This window comes from Pavona decussata, unplaced genomic scaffold, assembly GCF_977016875.1.
Source record: "Pavona decussata unplaced genomic scaffold, jaPavDecu1.1 SCAFFOLD_76, whole genome shotgun sequence".
In the NCBI taxonomy this organism is placed as follows: Eukaryota; Metazoa; Cnidaria; class Anthozoa; order Scleractinia; family Agariciidae; genus Pavona; species Pavona decussata.
The window spans coordinates 2,464,325-2,485,000 of NW_028145494.1; the positions used below are offsets into that span (position 1 = coordinate 2,464,325).

A 20,676-nucleotide genomic window follows, 5' to 3' on the forward strand; every position below is an offset into this window, starting at 1 on the left:
GAAAAGCGAGATATAACGTACTATGTGAAAATATGGTTCACTGGCGAGGATTCGAATATCCCGGTCTCCTGCGTTCAAGGCAGACGTGATAACCACTACTCCTGTCGCCTGTAGTGTAGTGCTAGATACAATTAAGACATGAAACATCGTTCTGTTGCTTTGTATCAATGGAACATGTGTCCGTGACATTTATTCAGAGAGCCCGGATACACTCTTTTTTCATCTATAAGAACGTGTAATTTAAGGGCTGAGGATGAACGTTCTTTTTTTTTGGCAATTTGAGCCTGAAAAAGTTCTTAAAGGACCCTAGTAAGCCTCCGCCATTTTCGATGCCATCGAAATTATTGATATTGCATGATGAAGCGAAATCTTATTGCTTTACTGCAAGTTGTGTTCCTGAAAATATGTTTCATTATCTTTAGTAGTTTCACAGTGATTTCGTTCATTTCGACATGCTCCGAATAAAATATTACAGCCAAACTCTCGCATATAAACAAAAACAAAGGTGTGGCTGACAAGGACCCTTTAAGATATTCCTAAGATACCTTTTATAGTGTTTCAATAAGTCTACTGATGTGGAAATTTTTTTAGAATGTAAATCAAAACTGTCCAAACTGTTTAATGAATTAAATATCAATTTTTCGTCGTGAAGTTTTTAGTAATTAATACTTTTAATAATCCTGAATGAAAAAAAAAAAAAAGAAAATACAGCCTGAGTCTGACACAAAATGAGATGTTCAACTATGCACCAGGTATGCAATAAGAAACCCATTGTTAATGTTTAAGTGTGTCTTTTTACCATTTGGGTTAATAGGGCCGTATAGACTGAAGTTTTACAAGTATTATTTTATCCGTTTTTATACTGTTCATTTAAAAAAAACATTTTTGTCAAAATAAAAAAAAATTGTTCTCAACTGACTCTCAGCCTGGGTAATGTTCTTAGTATGTTCTTAAATAATAGTTTATCTCAGCCTCAACGGTATGAGAAAAAAGGTTCTGTATTAACCATTTCCACTGTAATTGTAGTTGTTGGAATGAATAAACCGTTTAAGGCGGCTAGGATTTACAGAGGACAATGTCTGAGGTTAAAATATTGTCCTTAAAATAAACAGTTGGCCGCAAAGCGAAACTTCGAGGAACATCTGTACAATTTTGAGGGCAATATTCAGCCAGCAAGCCGGATCAGGAGTTAAGCGATGTTTGAAATGTCCGCGCCGCTTTATCGTGGAAAAGACAAAATATACAATGATGGTCATGGCGTGATTGTGGGTAACTAAGGCAGCCTGAGAGCCCTGGGTACGAGACTGAGTGTTCATGAGTGCTACATGCCACGGCACTCGAACCGACGATCACGTGATTCGTTCTTTTTACTAGCCACTTAAGGACGGTGGCTACTATTGTTACTGCGCATACGTTCTGCGCATCTCGAGATACTCGGGTGTGCCTGCTAATACAGGAATATTTTTGCGCGGTTTAAAACTATACGGAGAAAGCAGAACTTAGCAAATGCTTTTGGTATCTCAAAAGAAAAATGGGGGTAACCATGCATTTTTCAGAGATAATTAAGATTCAATTTAGGAAAAAATCCCATACATTGCTTTATATTTTGGCGCTTTTTAAAGATATTATTGCTTAGTTATCTCTGAAAAATGCATGGTTACCCCCAATTTTCTTTTTGAATTTCAATAGCTCTTGCTAAGATCTACTTTTCCCGCATAGTCATAAACCGCACAAAAATACTTCGGTATTAGTAGGCACCGTCCTTAAGTTTTTAAAGGCGTTTAACCAGTTTAACTTTATCTTCCCTATGCTTCCCACAATCTGAAGGTCTGCTATTCCAGCGCTCAGTCGAACCTTGCTACTGCTACTGAGTGATGTCAGTGATGTTTCAGCGAAAGGGTCACAAAGTTCACGAATTTCGTGGAAACTACAACCTTCAGATTAATTATTAATGCGGCGATCATTTTGTTGTGTACAGTATCCGAGCATACACTGCGGAATAATGAGTCCAGAGATATTTTTCCGCTGGGGAACAGCTGAAAAGAAAGCTTAACAAAATCGCTTTTAGCTTGTTGCAAATAATAGAGTAAGCTGATTGTAGCTAAACCTGCAGTTTTTGGTCGGGGAAGTAGCCAGTGAGTAGTTGAATCTCTTTTCAGGCCTTTAACATTGATTACGGGATGGTTCGCATGTTGATGCCGTGAAAGAAGAGTAACGAAGAAAGATTGCGAAGGCAGAGGTGAGTTAATTACGAGTGATCTGATGTGGTTTCTAATGTCGGCTTCAAATGCTTTTCATGTCCAAGCCTGACGTTTCAATGTTGATCGTGACGTTTCAATGTTCAATGAGTGATCGAGCGATCAATCAATCGAGCGATTGCAATCGTCGCCTGAGACCCACACAGGACAGATTTTTCATGCTGGTGAAGTTATAGCATGTAGAACCAACTCCCTTTATTGCGGACACCCTCGGGACCGCGAGTTAGTGTCCTTTAATAGCGAGAGTCCGTAATAACGGGAATTTATTTCAGTCAAATGTCTGTAATCTATTTTTGCCGGGGACTTGGCTGCTGTCCGTAATAGCGAGGTTTCCGCAAGGCGAGAGTTGACTGTATTACGGCGAACCTGATCATCACCAGCTTTTAAAAATATTTCATCTGTTTACTTTCTGGATGACGTCCTTCGACGTCGATAGGGAACTATACCGCCTGAATCTGGCCACGACTGTAAGCTATCTGACATACATTATATACTCGCGGTTTTGTGATCCCCTTCGTTCCAAACGTCCATAATTCCATCGCTGTTTTAATAGCCTGATTCTCGTGTATTTTTTGTTTTACAGACCCCGACTCATAATTAATTTATGTCTTATGCAGGATTATTCAAATTCAAATACACTGCTTTTGAAACCAATCTGAGAGCTAAGTCTGTGTAAGATTTACCAACAACAACCAAAGTGTTGTTATTGAAGACTCATTGAAACAATATTTTTTAAACTGCTACGGTTATCAAGCCGTTTTACATCGAGGGATATACCGATGTAAGCAGGAGTTAGCCCGCTCTTTCGTTCCCACGATCATGGTCTGGTGCGTCTCCGAAGCTGCTGCTACTAACGTGGCTAAGAATCCGTAAGTGTTTCGCTTTTTGTGATGCATGAAAGGTTCGCTAGTGCCCTTACTGTCAACAACGCTCAAGGGTGCCTTCCTATAAATCTTTCCTGTGTACGGTGTTTAACAGAAACCCTAGAAAAGTTATGTATCACTGTAAAGCAATTGAAGTGTAGAATCTGAAAATAATACTACTTTAAACCATTTTGGTTTAGGTTGGTACGTGCCAAACTTTAAACGCAAAACTGTCAGTATATGCTCAATTAAATTACCAGCCTTCACGTCACCGCAGACATCCAAACAGACTCTATCTTTTAGGAAACAATAATAGCCTAACAGAGCGTATAAGGTGTTTTCGATATTCCCATTGGTTTCTTAGAAAATTCATTATAAAGTTAGACAATAGTTTAGAAAGTTTCAGCCTCTCCTAATTATCACTCGCGCGCATCGTAATTTTATGCACAGTGCTCTGCAAAATTTGAACACCTGAAACAAGCTGTTTTCGAAGAGTCGCGCACTGCAACGCCACAAGAAAAAAATTTGGAATTTCGTAAAAGCCTCATACACTTTGGTCCAGTTCAGTGTGTGATGAACATTTCGGTCAAAGTTTATCAAAATCCGATATATTTAGATATCCTATTAAATCATTAAAATGGGAAACACAAACAAAAACACTGGCTTTGTTAATTATCAACCAAAGAAATCGGTGACTGTCTAATAATCGTAAGGGCCAATAACAAAACATTTGTAGAAATTTTCTCGTTTAGCACTCCCCTACATGGAACACAACGTAGGGCCTCCCTAAGTGTCTTGTGACAAAGCTAAGTTTAGCGATAGGAAATTATTTATTAATCACTAAAACATATCTAAACATAGTGTTGGTAATAGTGAATGGACCGTAACATAAACATTGCTTTGATAAAATGACTTGAAAATATATTGTCAATATGTGCCTTAAGGTCATAATTTGAAACCACCAAAGTTTTACACATTTTTTTGATAGAAAATTAAAATAATAATAATAATAATAATAGTAATAATAATAATAATAATAATAATAATAATAATAATAATAATAATAATAATAATAATAATTAATTGAAAACGCGAGAAATTAAAAGCAAAAATTGATTGGGCGACGGTTCTCTGTTCGACCACCTAGATGCCTCTAAGATCAGAATTTCCCAAAAGCAACGTCGGACATGTCGTGACCTTCTTTTCTTTCTCCTGTCCCAGCTGTATTCTGCTGCTATTGTTTTCTCTTCCAGCTCATTTGGTTTTGAACAAGAATCTTTATTGTTAGACTTCGTTTCGACCACCAAAAAAAAAATAATAATAATAGATCAGTCAAATCCAATCAAACATACAGAGGCTAGAATTATTTTAATCTTTTCCATTTGATTTGTCATACACCAGGGTTAACGAATTCTCTGATTCAAATCTTGATCGCGCAAAAATTTACAATTTGCTGATTCGGAGAATTTTGTTTACAGTCGTTATCATGATAGCAATATCAGAGATAAGTAACCACTCAAGTGTACTGTCTTAAGAGCGGCTGCCTGTAAGAATCGAGAACTGCATTTCAGCGACCACTTGGTCGAATTTCTGATATTTCGTCTGAAGATACCCTTGGATTAACTATTTTCGAAAATCATATTTTAAAGTTCCAAGGTATTTTATTTTTTGAGAAAATTGCAAGAGTTTGAAATGCGGCCAAGGTGCGGTCACGGGCCGATGAAAACCGCGAAAATTTAGGTCAAAGGACGAAGCCCCGTTCACGGTGTAAAATAACCCAATGAACTTGAAACTTTACACAAACCTAGGCCAACCATCTCGCAAGAGAATTAATACAATAAACATTCCAAACTCGCTGGCTGCTTTCTAAAGCATGCAGATTTGTGTACGCTACTCAAAATGACCGTGAAACTAATGCTTATTTTCATTGAAATAAAAGTGTTTCTGGTATGTCATTTTCTCTAAATTAAATCTCATATATCGAAAGACGAAGAAAAGAACTTTATTTGTACCAAGTTTCAAGCTCTGATTCAAACTCTTTCCCACTCAAGGAAGATCGAATATGCGTGCGATACTTACGGCTCGCAATTCACGTCACGAATTATGAGATCAGAACCGATTCGCAAACACTTGACATCTGGGGCCCGTGAATGTTTCCAAACATCACATATTGGGCCCTAAAACTAATCAGACGGACTGAAAACAGCCATTCAATGTTTTTCGATCCGAGATTTCTTTCCTACTCTGCTCTAAAATAATATAGTTATTCCGGTCAATTAGCCTACGAAACATGCGCAACAAATTTGCATACCATTTCGATGTCGTAGGAAAAAGTAGTGCAAATCATACTTTACAGCTCCTTTATCTTCTTAAATGACGTAGTCGATCAGTAAACTGGAGAAAAGCGTGTGACTTTGTTCCTGTCGTGTTGTTTTGAGTATTCGTGTTTAGCAGCGACGGCTCAAATCAATAAGCCAGTGTGACACTGATCAACTGTAACTCGATATTCCCTTCGGTGATGTGGGTAACGCGCACGTGATCTTCCAGTGACGATCCACTGGTGATCTTCGGTATGGAATCCTGCGCGTACAAGCTAGGGCGCTTTTAGAAACTGTAAGTAGTGAAAAGTACTGCTTGTGGGCCAAGCTACGACTACCCTGATGATGAAAACCTTGTCACGCTAAAAGACTGTACAACAGATGCGAGAGCCCATCTTGCCAGCTTTGATTTTTTTTTTTTCGCGAAAAAAATTCAAGTATTAGTGTCATTTCGTTTTTTAACTTCAATTATACATACCCTGGAACGTCCATTTTTTCGCGAAAAAAAAAAAGAAAGAAAGAAACATCCATAACCGCCATCCTTACAATTAAAAGTATGAAATCTGTATATTTGAGAGCATAGTAGTGAGTTCCCCACCGACCACCAACTCGACCTCCCCCCTTCCCCCTAGCTACAAGCGTCAACAATATTGTGGTTATTGTTTACTTTCCTAGACCGTTTTCTCGCGGTTTCTGCCAGTTTCTTTCAACTCTGGGAAAAAAAATAATAGCATGAAATCTGAAATTGGAAAATGAATAGGCGAAATACGGCCCTCACCCGCATGTGCTAGTAATAAGGTAGTAACGGCCTTCACCTGCTTGCGCTAGCAATAAGTTAGTTTTCGTGGCCATCACCAGACAGACCAAGGCTGGCAAGATTCCTATCTTCTCGAAAATTGAAAGAAACCGGCAGGAACAACGATAAAACCAGTTTGGGAAAGTAAACAATAACCACAATTGACGCTTACCGCCAGAGGGGATGGGGGTGGGGGAGGTCGCGTTGGTCGGTGGGGAATTCGCTACTCTGATACTCTCAAAGTTGATACCCTCAGACTACTCTGATACCCTCAAATTTTATATTATTAATTGTGGGGATGGTGGTTATGGATAGATTTTTTTCGCAAAAAATCCACGTTCCGGGATCTGCATTACTGTAAGTAAAAAAAAAAAAAAAAAAGCAAAAACTGACACTAATACTTGAACGTCGATTTTTTTCGCGGAAAAACAAAGGCTGGAAAGCTGGGCTCTCAGATCTCTTGAACAGTCCTTAAGCTCGTCAAGGTCATCATCACCAGGGTAGTCGTAGCTTGGCCCACAAGCACTACTTTTCTAAAAGCGCCCTGAACGCACAAGTGCCTGGCCAGGATCACGTGCGCGTTACCCACATCACCGAAGGGAATATCGAGTTACAGTTGATCAGTGTCACACTGGCTTATATTGATTTGAGCCGTCGCTGCTAAACACGAACACTCAAAACAACACGACAGGAACAAAGTCACACGCTTTTCTCCATTTTACTGATCGACTTCTTCATTTAAGAAGATAAAGGAGCTGTAAAGTATGATTGACACTACTTTTTCCTGCGACATCGAAATGGTATGCAAATTTGTTGCGCATGTTTCGTAGGCTAATTGACCGGAATAACTATATTATTTTAGAGCAGAGTAGGAAAGATCAAAAAACATTGAATGGCTGTCTTCAGTCCGTCTGATTAGTTTTAGGGCCCAATATGTGATGTTTGGAAACATTCACGGGCTCCAGATGTCAAGTGTTTGTGAATCGGTTCTGATCTCATAATTCGTGACGTGAATTGCGAGCCGCAAGTATCGCACGCATATTCGATATTCCTTGAGTGGGAAAGAGTTTGAATCAGAGCTTGAAACTTGGTACAAATAAAGTTCTTTTCTTCGTCTTTCGATATATGAGATTTAATTTAGAGAAAATGACATACCAGAAACACTTTTATTTCAATGAAAATAAGCATTAGTTTCACGGTCATTTTGAGTAGCGTACACAAATCTGCATGCTTTAGAAAGCAGCCAGCGAGTTTGGAATGTTTATTGTATTAATTCTCTTGCGAGATGGTTGGCCTAGGTTTGTGTAAAGTTTCAAGTTCATTGGGTTATTTTACACCGTGAACGGGGCTTCGTCCTTTGACCTAAATTTTCGCGGTTTTCATCGGCCCGTGACCGCACCTTGGCCGCATTTCAAACTCTTGCAATTTTCTCAAAAAATAAAATACCTTGGAACTTTAAAATATGATTTTCGAAAATAGTTAATGCAAGGGTATCTTCAGACGAAATATCAGAAATTCGACCAAGTGGTCGCTGAAATGCAGTTCTCGATTCTTACAGGCAGCCGCTCTTAATTGTCTCAGTCTGGCATTTTCGTCATGAGTTCAATGTTTCTTTCGAGAAGTCAGCTGGTTTCAATCTCTCAGTTCTCTAGAATTGCTTTACAATTATTGTTGCCCCATGTTCAGGAAAAAGGTCAAAATCTCCTATACATTATAAATAAACATTGTATTAAATGTATTCATTCATTTGTTCATGAATCAATTCATAGTTTTGTTATTTGACTAGTTGGTGTTTATTTATACCTTTTTGTTTTTTTTTTTTTGCAATGTTATAGGTTACACATGTATAAGTCCAGTCATATACTTATTCATTTACTTACTTATTTTATATTTACAAGCTATTTATTTTTCATCGATTTATTTATTGTTTAGCAGTGCCAAAACTGACACGAGTGAAACGACCTTAAAGAAAAAAGCAAATGTTTAGAAACCAAAAACCATAGAGATCTAGAAGAAATATACTGCAAAAGTGATAACCGACACCCAAGAAGTGATTGCAATGGGGCAACAGTGGAGTCAGGACGTAAGAGTTCGTGATCTTCAAAGTCAGTTAGAAACTCATGAGCAAAGATTGCGAACGATGAGAGAACATTTGATGCAATTGCAGTTGGCTAACTTACAAGCCCAATTACGAAAAAAAGACGACGATATTAAAGGGTTACAGACACTGTTAAAGGCAAAGGAACAGACCAATTCTAAACAAGAAAGATGGCTCAGCACAACCGAGGAAGAAATGTCAATTGCGAAAGAATCATTGACTGACTTGTATGAGGAGCTACATGAAGAAGACGTTGCAGATGAAGGAACTTCTCAAGATACTGAAATGCAAAGCGATTCTACGCTGAGAACCAAACCACAAAAGAAACAATTTACCGACTTGCAAGGACAAAGCCCGAAGAGGAGGCTAAACAGAAGGAAAAAAGAACGAGTGTTTGAAACACCGCAAAAGACGTTAACGACAAACGAAGTAGAAATGACAGCAACAGGACAACAAAAGAGTGAATTTCGAGCAAGAGAAGAAGAGGCTACTGAACTACAAAGTAATTTGAAAACACCAATGGAAGAAAAAAAAGTACGTAGTGAACAATTGGCTGGTTTTCAAAGGCAAGCAAAACGATTTAGAGAAAAAGGAGAGGAAGCTGCTAAACTACAAAGAGAAGCGACAACAAACGAGCAAGAAAAAGGAGCACTGAAAAAACGATTGGAAGAATTTCAAGGACAAGAGGAACAACTAAGAGAAGAAAAAGAACGAGTTGCTGAACTGAATGGTCAATTGAGAACAAAGGAAGAAGAACTGAGAGCAATGAAAGAAGAACTCAACAGATTTCAAAGACAAGAAGAACTTTTAAGAGAATCGCAACAACGAGCTAATGAACTACAAAAACAGTTAGGAACAAATGAACATGAATTGGCGACATTGAGAGAACAACTGGCTGGTTTTCAAAGGCAAGCAAAACGATTAAGCGAAGAAGAAGAGCAAGTTGCTAAACTACAAAGAGAAGCGATAACAAATGAGAAAGAAAAAGGAGCACTGAAAGAACGATTGGAAGAATTTCAAGGACAAGAGGAACAACTAAGAGAAGAAAAAGAACGAGTTGCTGAACTGAATGGTCAATTGAGAACAAAGGAAGAAGAACTGAGAGCAATGAAAGAAGAACTCATCGGATTTCAAGGACAAGAAGAACTTTTAAGAGAATCGCAACAACGAGCTAATGAACTGCAGAATCAGTTAGGAACAAATGAACATGAATTGGCGACATTGAGAGAACAACTGGTTGGCTTTCAAAGACAAGCAAAACGATTAAGCGAAGAAGAAGAGCAAGTTGCTAAACTACAAAGAGAAGCGATAACAAATGAGCAAGGAAAAGGAGCACTGAAAGAACTCTTGGAAGAATTTCAAGGACAAGAGGAACAATTGAAAGCAGAAAAAGAACGAGTTGCTGAACTGAATGGTCAATTGAGAACAAAGGAAGAAGAACTGAGAGCAATGAAAGAAGAACTCATCGGATTTCAAGGACAAGAAGAACTTTTAAGAGAATCGCAACAACGAGCTAATGAACTGCAGAATCAGTCGAGAACGAATGAACATGAATTGACGACATTGAGAGAACAATTGACTGCCTCTGAAAAGCAAGCGAAAAGATTAAGAGCAAAAGAATTGCAAGTAGCTAAACTACAACGAGAAGCAAAAACAAACGAGCAAGAAAAACGAGTACTGAAAGAACGGCAAGAGAAACAACTAAGAAAGGAAAAAGAACAAGTTGCTGAACTGAATAGTCAATTAAGAACAAAGGAAAAAAAATTGAGAGCAATGAAAGAAAAACTCAACCGATTTCAAGGACAAGAAAAACAAGCTAATGAACTGCAGATTCAGTTAAGAACAAATGAAGATGAATTGACGGCATTAAGAAAACAACTAACTGACTTACGCAGAAAAGAAAAAAAAAAGGTCACCCAGTTTGAAGAACGATCAGAAGACCAGCGGCAACGTATAACTGAACTGCAAAATCATTTGAGAGAAAACGAGCTGGAAATGGGGCAAAGCCATGCTCGGTTAAAAGAGGAACAACAACTAGTCGTTGAACAGCAGACTCTGTTGAGAGCGAACGAGCAGGAAATGAGAGCAATGAGAGAACAGTTGAATGAATTTCAGGATCAAGGTGAACGATTGAGAGAGGAGCAACAACGAGTGACTGACCTGCAGAGTCAGTTAACAGCAAGGGAAGAAGAAATAGAAAGGTTGAGAGAAGAATTGAATGACCTGCAAGGACAAGATGAACGGTTTAGAGAGCAGCAACAACTTGTAACTGAATTGCAGAGCATCTTAGAAATAAACCAAGGGGAAATGAGAATCTTGCGACAGCAACAAAGAGAAACACAACAGCAAGAGACTGGTCCACGTGAATGGCGCATTAATCGAAATGAAATTCAACTAACAGATCAGGAGCTGGGACGAGGAGCGTGGGGAATTGTTTACCGGGGAAAATTGCGTGGTTGTGACGTCGCTGTGAAACAAATGCATGAAAACATCATGTCGGATCATAACAGGCATCTATTTGAGCGAGAAGTGGACATTGCCTCAAAATGTCGCCATCCTTGTTTGTTGCAATTTCTTGGGGCAACTGGTGACGATGGAACGCCATTGCTTATAACGGAGCTTATGGATTGTAGCTTGAGAGAAAAGTTGTACCGGAAAGACGACGCCCGTCTTTCTCGTGATGAAGTTTCCGTCATTTCTCTGGATGTAGCTGCAGCAATTAACTACTTGCACCAAAAATCCCTACCTATCATCCACCGTGATATCAGTAGTGCTAATGTGTTGCTACGGCAACAAGGTTACCAATGGCGAGCCAAATTGTCTGATTATGGCACTGCTAATTTTGTGCGTCAAAGCAAAAGAAATGACACAGGCGCTGCAGTCTACTCCGCACCTGAGACCATGAATGAAGACCCAGATCAACCAATAAGCTGTAAGGTTAGTACGTCTGTAGTCATGTCCCATTGATACTAGTTTTGTTATTACGTTGAGCCATTAAATCCTTGACATCCGTACTTAAAACTTGAAGAGGACGCTAAAAAAACTCAAAAATGAAAAACAAACAAACAAACTCTTTGATTCGCAAGAAGTAGGGCACGGAGTTACCGGTGTTGTGTTCTGTCTTACCATATACCTTATCAGTTTGGGAGGCAGCTCTGGGTTACAGAAACCAACAGCCCATGGACTGTTGAAACCTATGTTCCATAGTGAAAAAATGAAATTATTGTCGTAGAAACACCTTTTGAATTAAACATTAATATAACGTTTGTATGCGGTAGTGTCCGGAGGATGCGGTTATATTGCTCATTAATGGGTGTACGTCTCTTCGGGTACGGTTTGTGGCAAACTTAATGCAACTTTCTACATTTTTTGTTTGTAGGTCGACGTTTACAGTTTTGGTGTCCTTCTTTGTGAAATGTGCATTAGAGAGCAGCCAGATCCACAACACCGTGAACGTCAAATATCCCGGATGGGGAACACCAAGTTTCAAACTCTCGTTAGGCGCTGTGTACAAAGAGAGCCTGCGGTGAGACCAAATATGGAAGAGATTATTGAAGAACTGGAGCATTGTAATAGAGACAGAGTCACCAAGAGTTCATCAAAGTCACGACAAAAAGCTGATCCACACTCGGTTGATAAAACGTTTTCACGTAGAAGGTATAGACCATGAACTATAAGACCTAACAGCCAGTTTCTGAGAGGTGTTTGACCTATGATCATGACGAGCTTATTTACATTCATGTTTTTAGAACATGAAATCGCGTGCGGTTTGTAAGGCTTGTAAGTTAAACCTTGTAAATTAATGCTGTGGTTTTTGCTTCTTTAAAGCACTTTCTCACTATTATCTCTTCGAGGTGGAAAATACTCCGCAATTTTTTGAACAGATATTAGGTTTTATTATTCAACACATCGTAGCACTGCCCAAATATGGTCATGGTGAACTTAATATACATCGTCCGCACATAACAGATATCCTGCGATATACGTAGACTCGTGTATCGACTAGATTGATAATGAAATTTGGTCACGGTGACCCGCGTAAAGACCCCAACTCAACGATGCATTTGCTCTTTTCATGGCAAAGTTCAGTTCAGCTCCTCAATCTCTTTATGGCGGCCAAATTACCTTCTCAACTCTGTTGAGAAAAGATAATATTCGTCTCCGTTTCCCGGCCAATGCAGCACTATAGTTTCTTTAGAACTAGAACTAACTCCCTTATCTATTTATTTTGAACACTTCATTTGTTGATGTATACATTTCAAGTAAATCAATAAGCCTTTGGAACTCTCTGGATACACAAAGAAGGGAGCTATCCGGTACAAACTGTTTTAAAAATAAACTGAAAAGTATTGTTCTGTAAATAATATATTTTGTTTAAGGATAGTCTTAGCTTTTCAATTATTAATGTGTGTTATTTTTATTACATTTTTATATTTATTTATAACACGATTTTTTATCGCGTATAAATAAATGCAACTACTACTACTATGTAGGACTTTCCAAGAGCAGAGAGGTTTACAGCATAGGTGAATCAAATTAAATTGCCGTAAACGTTTATATGTTTAGTATTTATAGATAACTATTAATAAGCAACACACAGCAATGAGCCTTGTTAAGTTTTTTTTTCTCTGAGGAGGGTTTAACAAGAATACCAAGGGGAAGTTATTTTATACCGGAACAAATCTCATTCCAATAAATAATTGAGCAACAAAACACCCAACCCACACTGAGAAGTACGAGTAAACATGTGGCGAAATTTAATTTGGAGCTCACGGCTTTTTTTCAAGATTCGTTTAGGTTTCGCGCGTGACCTTTACAGTCGACTCCTTTTATTGCGGACACCCTCGGGACCGCGAGTTAGTGTCCTAATAGCGAGAGTCCGTAATAGCGGGGATTTATTTTAGTCAAACGTCTGTAATCTATTTTTGCCGGGGACTTAGCTGCTGTCCTTATTATCGGGTTGGCCGTAATAGCCAGGTGTCCGGAAGGGAATCACCGAGAAAGCCAAAAAATGGAGATGCCGTCTGTTTCAAAATCAAATTGAAATTTATCCGGAAATGATCAGTTTTGTGGAGGGCGGGAAGAATGAGTATACAGAAAAGTTTTGCGTAGGGCCGAAATCAATCACACCCTCTTGCCACGATTGTACTTCGCCTCGTCGTTGATCGATCGAGGACTTGAGGTAGGTTCAACGTGGAACCACATCCCGGCCAAGGCCGGAAGACACGGAGTTAACCGGCCACATATCAACCGCTGAACATAATCAATTTGCACGGAGTTTTTTTAGTTATGTTTACAAAAACCTTTATAAATCTTTTGGATCACTCCTTCAAGAGAAGCACTCTACCACGAAAATGAAGTGCTTGAGGCAGTAAGACAATCATTTAAAGGTTAGAAAACCTTAATTAAAGGCCTTGGCCCTCCAAGTTTGGTGCTCGGGATAAAGGCTTAGAAGTAATTAACGCCTGTAGAAAGCAACTTATCACTAGCCTGCGCTATGCTAGAGCTATGTAAGAGAAGTCAGTGGTCTAAACACTAAGACCACTGAATCGATAAAAATGATTATAAGACTGATTGCCATGTACATAAGTTGCTATTGGCTCGGTCACACATGTTCGGAATAGATTAAGATTGTTTGAAGCGTTCTGTGTAAAATCGTGGCAGTTCATACATCCTCTTGTTTCTTATGCTATACTGACCTCGATGTTTCTGAGGGAGCAGGTGCGCTAGGCTGTGTTGGTCAGAGGAGGTACTATTGAATAGCTTAGCCCAATGGTCGTCTCGCCTATCACGTAAAGTACTGAGTCCAAAGCTATCTAAAAGTGGTCAGTGGTCTAAACACTGAGACCACTGAATTTAACAGCACTAGTGTCTCCACGAATGGTTTCAAATTCCTTCTCGTTTTGTTGTAGTTGGAATGAGATCGTATCGGATGGGGGGAACGTCTCTGAATTTTCCGTGGGGGTGTAAATTCCCCTCTCAATATCAATCTATCCTCTCTAAATATCTCTCTATCATCACTTTACATTAAAATTAAAACTAACCCCTAAAATCTTTACTCGTTTTCAGGCTAAAATGAGGAAAATTATAGTCAGTTTCAAAACGGTTGGCAGAATGCACCCTATTTTAGACGAGAAGAGCTCAAAAATTTAAATTCTAAGGTGGTGGCCTGATTTATACACGATTCACGTGAGAAAAAACCCCTTCACAGTACTTTTTGGATTAAACTTAATCGAACCTTCCACGTTGAACTCGGGTTACCTCCCGAGGAAAGAACTTATGGTTCCATTTGTCTCCACCCAAATGTGTCAAATCGGTAAGCAGGGATCGAATCACCGAGAAAGACAAAAAATGGAGATGCCGCCTGTTTCGAAATCAAATTGAATAGAAATGATCAGTTTTGTGGAGGGAGGGAAGCATGAGTACAAAAAAAAGTTTTGTGTAGGGACGAAATCAATCATACCTCCTCGCAACAATTGAACTTCTCCTCGTCGGCCATCGATCAAGGACTTGGGGTAGGGTCAACGTGCTACCACATCCCGGCCAAGGCCGGAAGACACGGAGTTAACCAATGTCGTACCCAGAGTCCTCAGGCTCTTTGGCCAGCGGTTAGTAGCTAGGAGAGACTCTGGGGACTTCGAATTTTATTTCGCAGGATTTCTGCGGGAAAACAATGGAAACCTATACGGAACAGCCAATCAAAAAATTGAAATTTTTTCGATGTCCCCAGAGTCTCTCCTGGCGCCCTCCCGCTGACCAAAAAGCCTGAGGACTCTGTGTACGATATTGGGAGTTAACCGGCCACATATCAACCGCTGAACATGATCAATTTGCACTGATAAAGAGTTTTTTTTGTTTTGTTTTTACAAACACCTTTATAAATCTTTTGGGTCTCTTCTTCAAGAGGAGCACTCTACCACGAAAATGAAGCTCTTGAGCCAGCAAACCTTAGAAAACCGTAATTAAAGACTTGGCCCTCCAGGTTTGGCGCTCGGGATAAAGGCTCAGAATTAACTCCTGTAGAAAGCAACTTATCACTGGTATCCCCACCAGACGCCGAGAAGGATGGGAGTGCCAAGCGTCAGGGCGAGGTTCCAAATGCCCCTTCCCTCCTATCCCGGTATCATGTGTTATGAGCACTGGCGGCACAACATTCATTGTTCTACAATGGACAGGACGATCGGGGACGACGGGTTTTGAAAAACTAGTTTATATTGTAATTATTGTGGCTACTGAAATCCATGCAGGTTTTGCGAGTATAATCACGGACTCCAGGAAATGGTTTACTTTCATAGAGAAATGTGGAAGATAATTAATCCGTGTGCCACAAAACCCAGAATTTTGTCATTTCATATTCAGCATATTGTTGTCAGTTCGTCCAGAGCAGTTGTGCATAACGCATCCGCATTTCGTGACTGTAGTATTGTTCAACCTCCTTACCAACAATAGCTCTGTGTAAAAGCTTTACTCACGCAACGGTCACGTGCAATTCTCATGACACCCGCAGAAACTGCTTGCATTTTTTCACTCTTAACTTCAGCTACTACGTGATCATATGGTTTTGTACTTCTTATAGGGTCAGTGGGTCAGAGATCTTTCAAAATAAGCAGTATATTTCATTACGCTAGAATCAACCGGCACACAATTTTAGATCCATAGTCTGAAACTGGACGCACTACTTTGGAAGAAAACTTTACAATCAGTTCTTAGAAAGAGAGATTTCGCAACGAAAGTAAGTGAGTTATAGATTAGTCAAAGACTGTTTACACTGGCAAAGAAATCATGAACTATTTGGACAAATTTGTTGATTCCGATCATAGACAGACTTGCTCTCAAGTGATACAAACCTCGGACACTTCAGTTGTGCTCCGACGGTAAAAGAAATGTTTTAATTGTGTAGATGCTGATTTTAATTATGAAGTGAAATGAAGAAGGTTAAGTCAGTAACCAACTGTAATGTTGCCTGGCTCGCATTTGCTTTAACTGAATAATCACACGTTTTAAACAACTTCCGTTAAAACTTTGCCATTTAAATACAAAGGCACAATCACTGCAAACTGATGACATACGTTTATTTATATACACGCAATGCTATGGGTTCACGTCAGGTCGTTTCCCTGTGGTACTGATGAAATGAGAGTGAAAACAAGCTGAAAAAAGAACGTTCATCTCCTCGTCGTGTTCATTTCCAACTACATTTCGGTTCCCGCACGAAGTTTGTTATGCTAATTGGTGAGCTCTCGTTTATGTACACACGTTTGAAAACTGGTGATAACATATTACAAGTATATTCCTTTTCGCTCAGGGTTAGGTTAATAACCACATCGTATTTAAAAACAGCGATAATCATTCTAAATTGCATTGAGTCGATCCGTCGCTATCCCTTATCATTCATGTACAGTCACTAAACCGGAAGTTTGTAGCAGCCATGCCGAAAGAAGCGAAAAGATAGACATTTATGCTGCCTCTAAAAAGCCGCCATTTACTTGTTGCCTGGGATTTATTATCCTTACTTGTTGATGGATCGAGACGACTCAGACACTTTGAGCGACTGTTTATGTTGATTCAAAGAACAAGTACCAGCCTCGTACTCAGGCGCTATTTGCGGTTATCGAGCGAGCGTAAGCCGAGTTGTCTGGTGACGTCACGTTCAGCCGGACGGCTGGGGATGCGGCCATTCAATTAAGATTAAATTAAGATCAATTAAGATGTCTTTAAACATGAACTATAAAAGTGGCAGGAACGTGTACTTTAGATTGACCAATGCTGTTTTATACCTATTGATACCTATCCTGTATCGTTGCCTATGTTCTTCAGTTAAGTTTAATGACTAGTTTTTCTTCGTTGTTTCTCAAAGTGTTTGGTGAAATGTTTCACTGACTGACAACAACAACGGCTCTGAATTTATTTTTCAGTTGAACAAATTTTTGTGGTGAACGGAGCTAAACTGTGAAACTCATTGGGCTTTACAGAGGTACAAAGAAAACTGATAGAAGTGAGACCTAACAATGGGACAGTGTTTGAGCAACTTGCAAAGACAATTGTCGAGTCGAGTGAGCCCTTTACAAACGGAACGGCAACGAGTAACTGAACTGGAGAGTCAGTTAATTGCCGAACAAGAAAGAGCACTCGAGCTGGAAAATCATTTATCAAGGACTCAAGGACGCGTTGATGAACTGGAGAGACAATTGAGGGAAGACTGGGTCATTAACCAAAATGATATCCAAATTATGGCAGATGAAGAACTCGGGCGAGGAGCGTGGGGAATCGTTTATAAGGGAAAATTTCATGGCTGTGATGTCGCTGTAAAACAAATTTATGAAAACATCATGTCTCCTAATACCAGACACGTGTTTGAGCGAGAAGTGAGCATGGCTTCAAAATGTCGCCATCCTTGTTTGTTGCAGTTTATTGGAGCAACTACAGATGAAAGGCCATTGCTAGTAACGGAGCTCATGGACTATAGTCTAAGAGAAAAACTTTACCCTAACGAGCGTGGAGGGCAGCTTCTCTCTGCAGACGAAGTGCCTGTTATTTCTTTGGATGTGGCTCGAGCGCTCAACTACTTGCACCAGAAACCGAAACCCATTGTCCACAACGATGTAAGTAGTGGCAATGTGTTGCTATGGAGGTATGGTAGCCATTGGAGAGCCAAACTGTCGGATTATGGCACAGCTAACTTTGTACGTCAAAGCAACATAAATTACGCAGGCGCTGTGATCTACAGCGCACCTGAGTGTCAGAATGAAAATTCGGATCACCCTATAAGCTGCAAGGTAAGTTGTGATCAATAGTTATATCCATACCGCGGTTTTAGAAAACTTTCTTGGCAACAACTATTCAGAAACGATTCTTTTAGGAAAGCGCGCGAAGCGCACATCATTCAGAAAGTCAAAACCCTTTAGCCTCTAGGCATCAGATAATCTCGTACCCAGATCTCCCACGGTCAGGCGGAGGGGAGATCTCACATTTCGACATTCCCGAACTCGGGGTACGAGATTAGGCATCAGATTAACATTTAACGTGATGGACTTCAATCTGTTGCCATATATAGTATACCATACCACGTCCTTTTCATATCTACTTATATTTAGGTACAACATGTATATTTTGTGAATTTGTGAGTTGTCCCAATAAACCTGATGAAGACTGATATTGGCCAGCCGAAATATCGTTCACTCACGCCTTTTAACATTGTTTGATCAGTCCTTGCAGTAGTCCTTTTGACTTTCATTTCCATTTTTATAGATTTTGACTGATCACGATCCTTTTTTATACAACGTAAAGCAAGATTGATCGTTCACGGTTATGCAGTGACATTTAAATCTTAATTTACATTGTATCGGGTTCATTGAAGTTCGGGACCTAGTTGTTCTAGAGCCGATAAACGCTAATCCCCGATTAAAAGTTAATCGAGATTCTTATCATCGCTCGTTAAAAATTTCAAAGGAAGTATGAGTAAAAATTAAGGAACAGAACTCTTTTGAAGGCATCCTTACTGATCAGTAATAACACTTGGATCAATGTTCGCTTTCACCCGGCGCAAGGAGGACAGCTTTCATCCAGTGGAAATTCCTAGTATTTTTCCAACGAACCGGCGGCAAAAAAAGGCTGAATTTGAGCACTGGGGAAAGGCATGACAGTACCGGCTCCTTTAAAATGAACCAGTTTCGTGAAGTACTGGTTGTCATATATTGTTTATGTCAAACAGAACTATGGAAATTTTACAGTTGGAGACGATACCGGGCGTGCGTACGATACTGGGTTTCTATCGTGATATCGATATTTTCATGTCACCCCTCAATACTCTATAGCTAAACCACGAAAGTGCCGATACTGGTTTTATTTCATGTATGAGCTGCCATCAGTTTGGTGTCGGGGCTGTTCAATAACCAGCTTCAGTCTTTCACTCCCTCCCTTCCAAAGTTTACACACCTTACTAGTTATTGGCAACTCAATGAAATGAAAGCGTTTGAGAGGTACTTGTTTTGTTACCATTATATTAATGCTAGGAAGTTTTTAAACTCAGTTTATGTATTGCTGTCTATAGGTTGATGTGTACAGTTTTGGTGTTCTCTTCTGTGAGATGTGCACCAGAGAACAACCAGATCCGGGACAGCGTGAAAGGCAAATAGACAAGATGAGTAACACCGCTTTTCAAAGTCTCGTGAGACGCTGTGTTCAAATAGCGCCCAGAGAGAGGCCAGATATGGGTGAAGTTATTCTAGAATTCGAGAGACTGCTAGTGATAAATCTGCAATGATGTTTTGCAGTGATCAAGTGACTTGAATGTTTTTGCCTTTGTGTATAACGCTTTCAAATTTTCAAGTCTTGACTTTCCAATCAGAGCGGGCAAGCGTAGGCAAGTTTATTGTTTTCTTTGTACTAGAGTGACGCTCATTAGTAAACCTCGGCACTTATTAGTATGCAGGAAGTAAAAAAAAAGGGGTATGCAGGAAGGCACTGACCAGGCACGTAATTAGTATGGAGGAAGGCATTTTTTCCCTAAGTTATAACAATAGGTGACGTCATGGACTCGACCCTTATGCATACCAATGATTTACCTATACCTATACCTGTACCTATACACTAATGATAGAGCGGTTTTCAATTGAGTGTCGTAAAAAAAAGTAATTACTCTGGGCAATCACAACAAACGCAAAAACAGAGCAATGAACCAATCAGAATTCAAAGCAAATACATGTAACCGGCACCAAGCGCGGGAAAACGCGTGCGAACGAGACGCGATTGGTTTTAATTCCCATTGGTTGAGAGAATGGCGCGAGTTTTATCAACCAATCACAGCGCGTAGTAATGCAAAACCAAAGCAAAAACGCAATAGGCCATTTCCGAGTTGCTGTAAACCTCACTATGAAGGCGAGGCTAAGTGCAAAACTTTTCATATTAAAATTAGGTTTGTTTGCATATGAATGGAAACTAATTTTCATAACAAAAACTTTGCACTTAGCCTCGCTTTCATAATGAGGTTCAAAGCAACTCGGAAATGGTTTATTACTTTCGACACTCAATTAAAAACCGCTCTAACACCTTGTTCACCTTACTTTGATGAGTTTTTATTCAACTTGACCTTTCGTCAGTCCTTTTCAGGAAATAGCTATTGCTGTTATTTTCAATCAATTTTAGTTGTTTTTCTTGGGTTCTTTGACCGAATTCACGGCAATTTGATGTTCATTTTGAAGATGAAGATGTCTAAATAACAATATCAGTGCTTTTAAGGTGTTTATGAAAGTAATTGCTACGATCTTGGGGTGATTATAAATACATATATCCATTGTTGTAATTCTGCTATCAATTACGTACTGAATATAAAATTTGAGCTCCA

The 20,676-nt window shown here is 39.5% G+C and overlaps 1 protein-coding gene across 1 annotated transcript; it reads left to right on the plus strand.

Annotated features, from left to right (window-relative positions):
• Positions 1 to 8,677: 8,677 nt before the first annotated feature.
• LOC146476644 (uncharacterized) lies at positions 8,678 to 19,596 on the plus strand. Its single transcript, XM_085114314.1, has 5 exons — positions 8,678 to 11,270; positions 11,713 to 11,990; positions 15,316 to 15,419; positions 17,334 to 18,109; positions 19,384 to 19,596. Exons 1-5 carry the CDS (start codon positions 8,769 to 8,771, stop codon positions 19,594 to 19,596), a joined length of 3,873 nt encoding a protein of 1,290 aa, XP_084970440.1. The 5' UTR covers positions 8,678 to 8,768.
• The last annotated feature ends 1,080 nt before the right edge of the window (positions 19,597 to 20,676 follow it).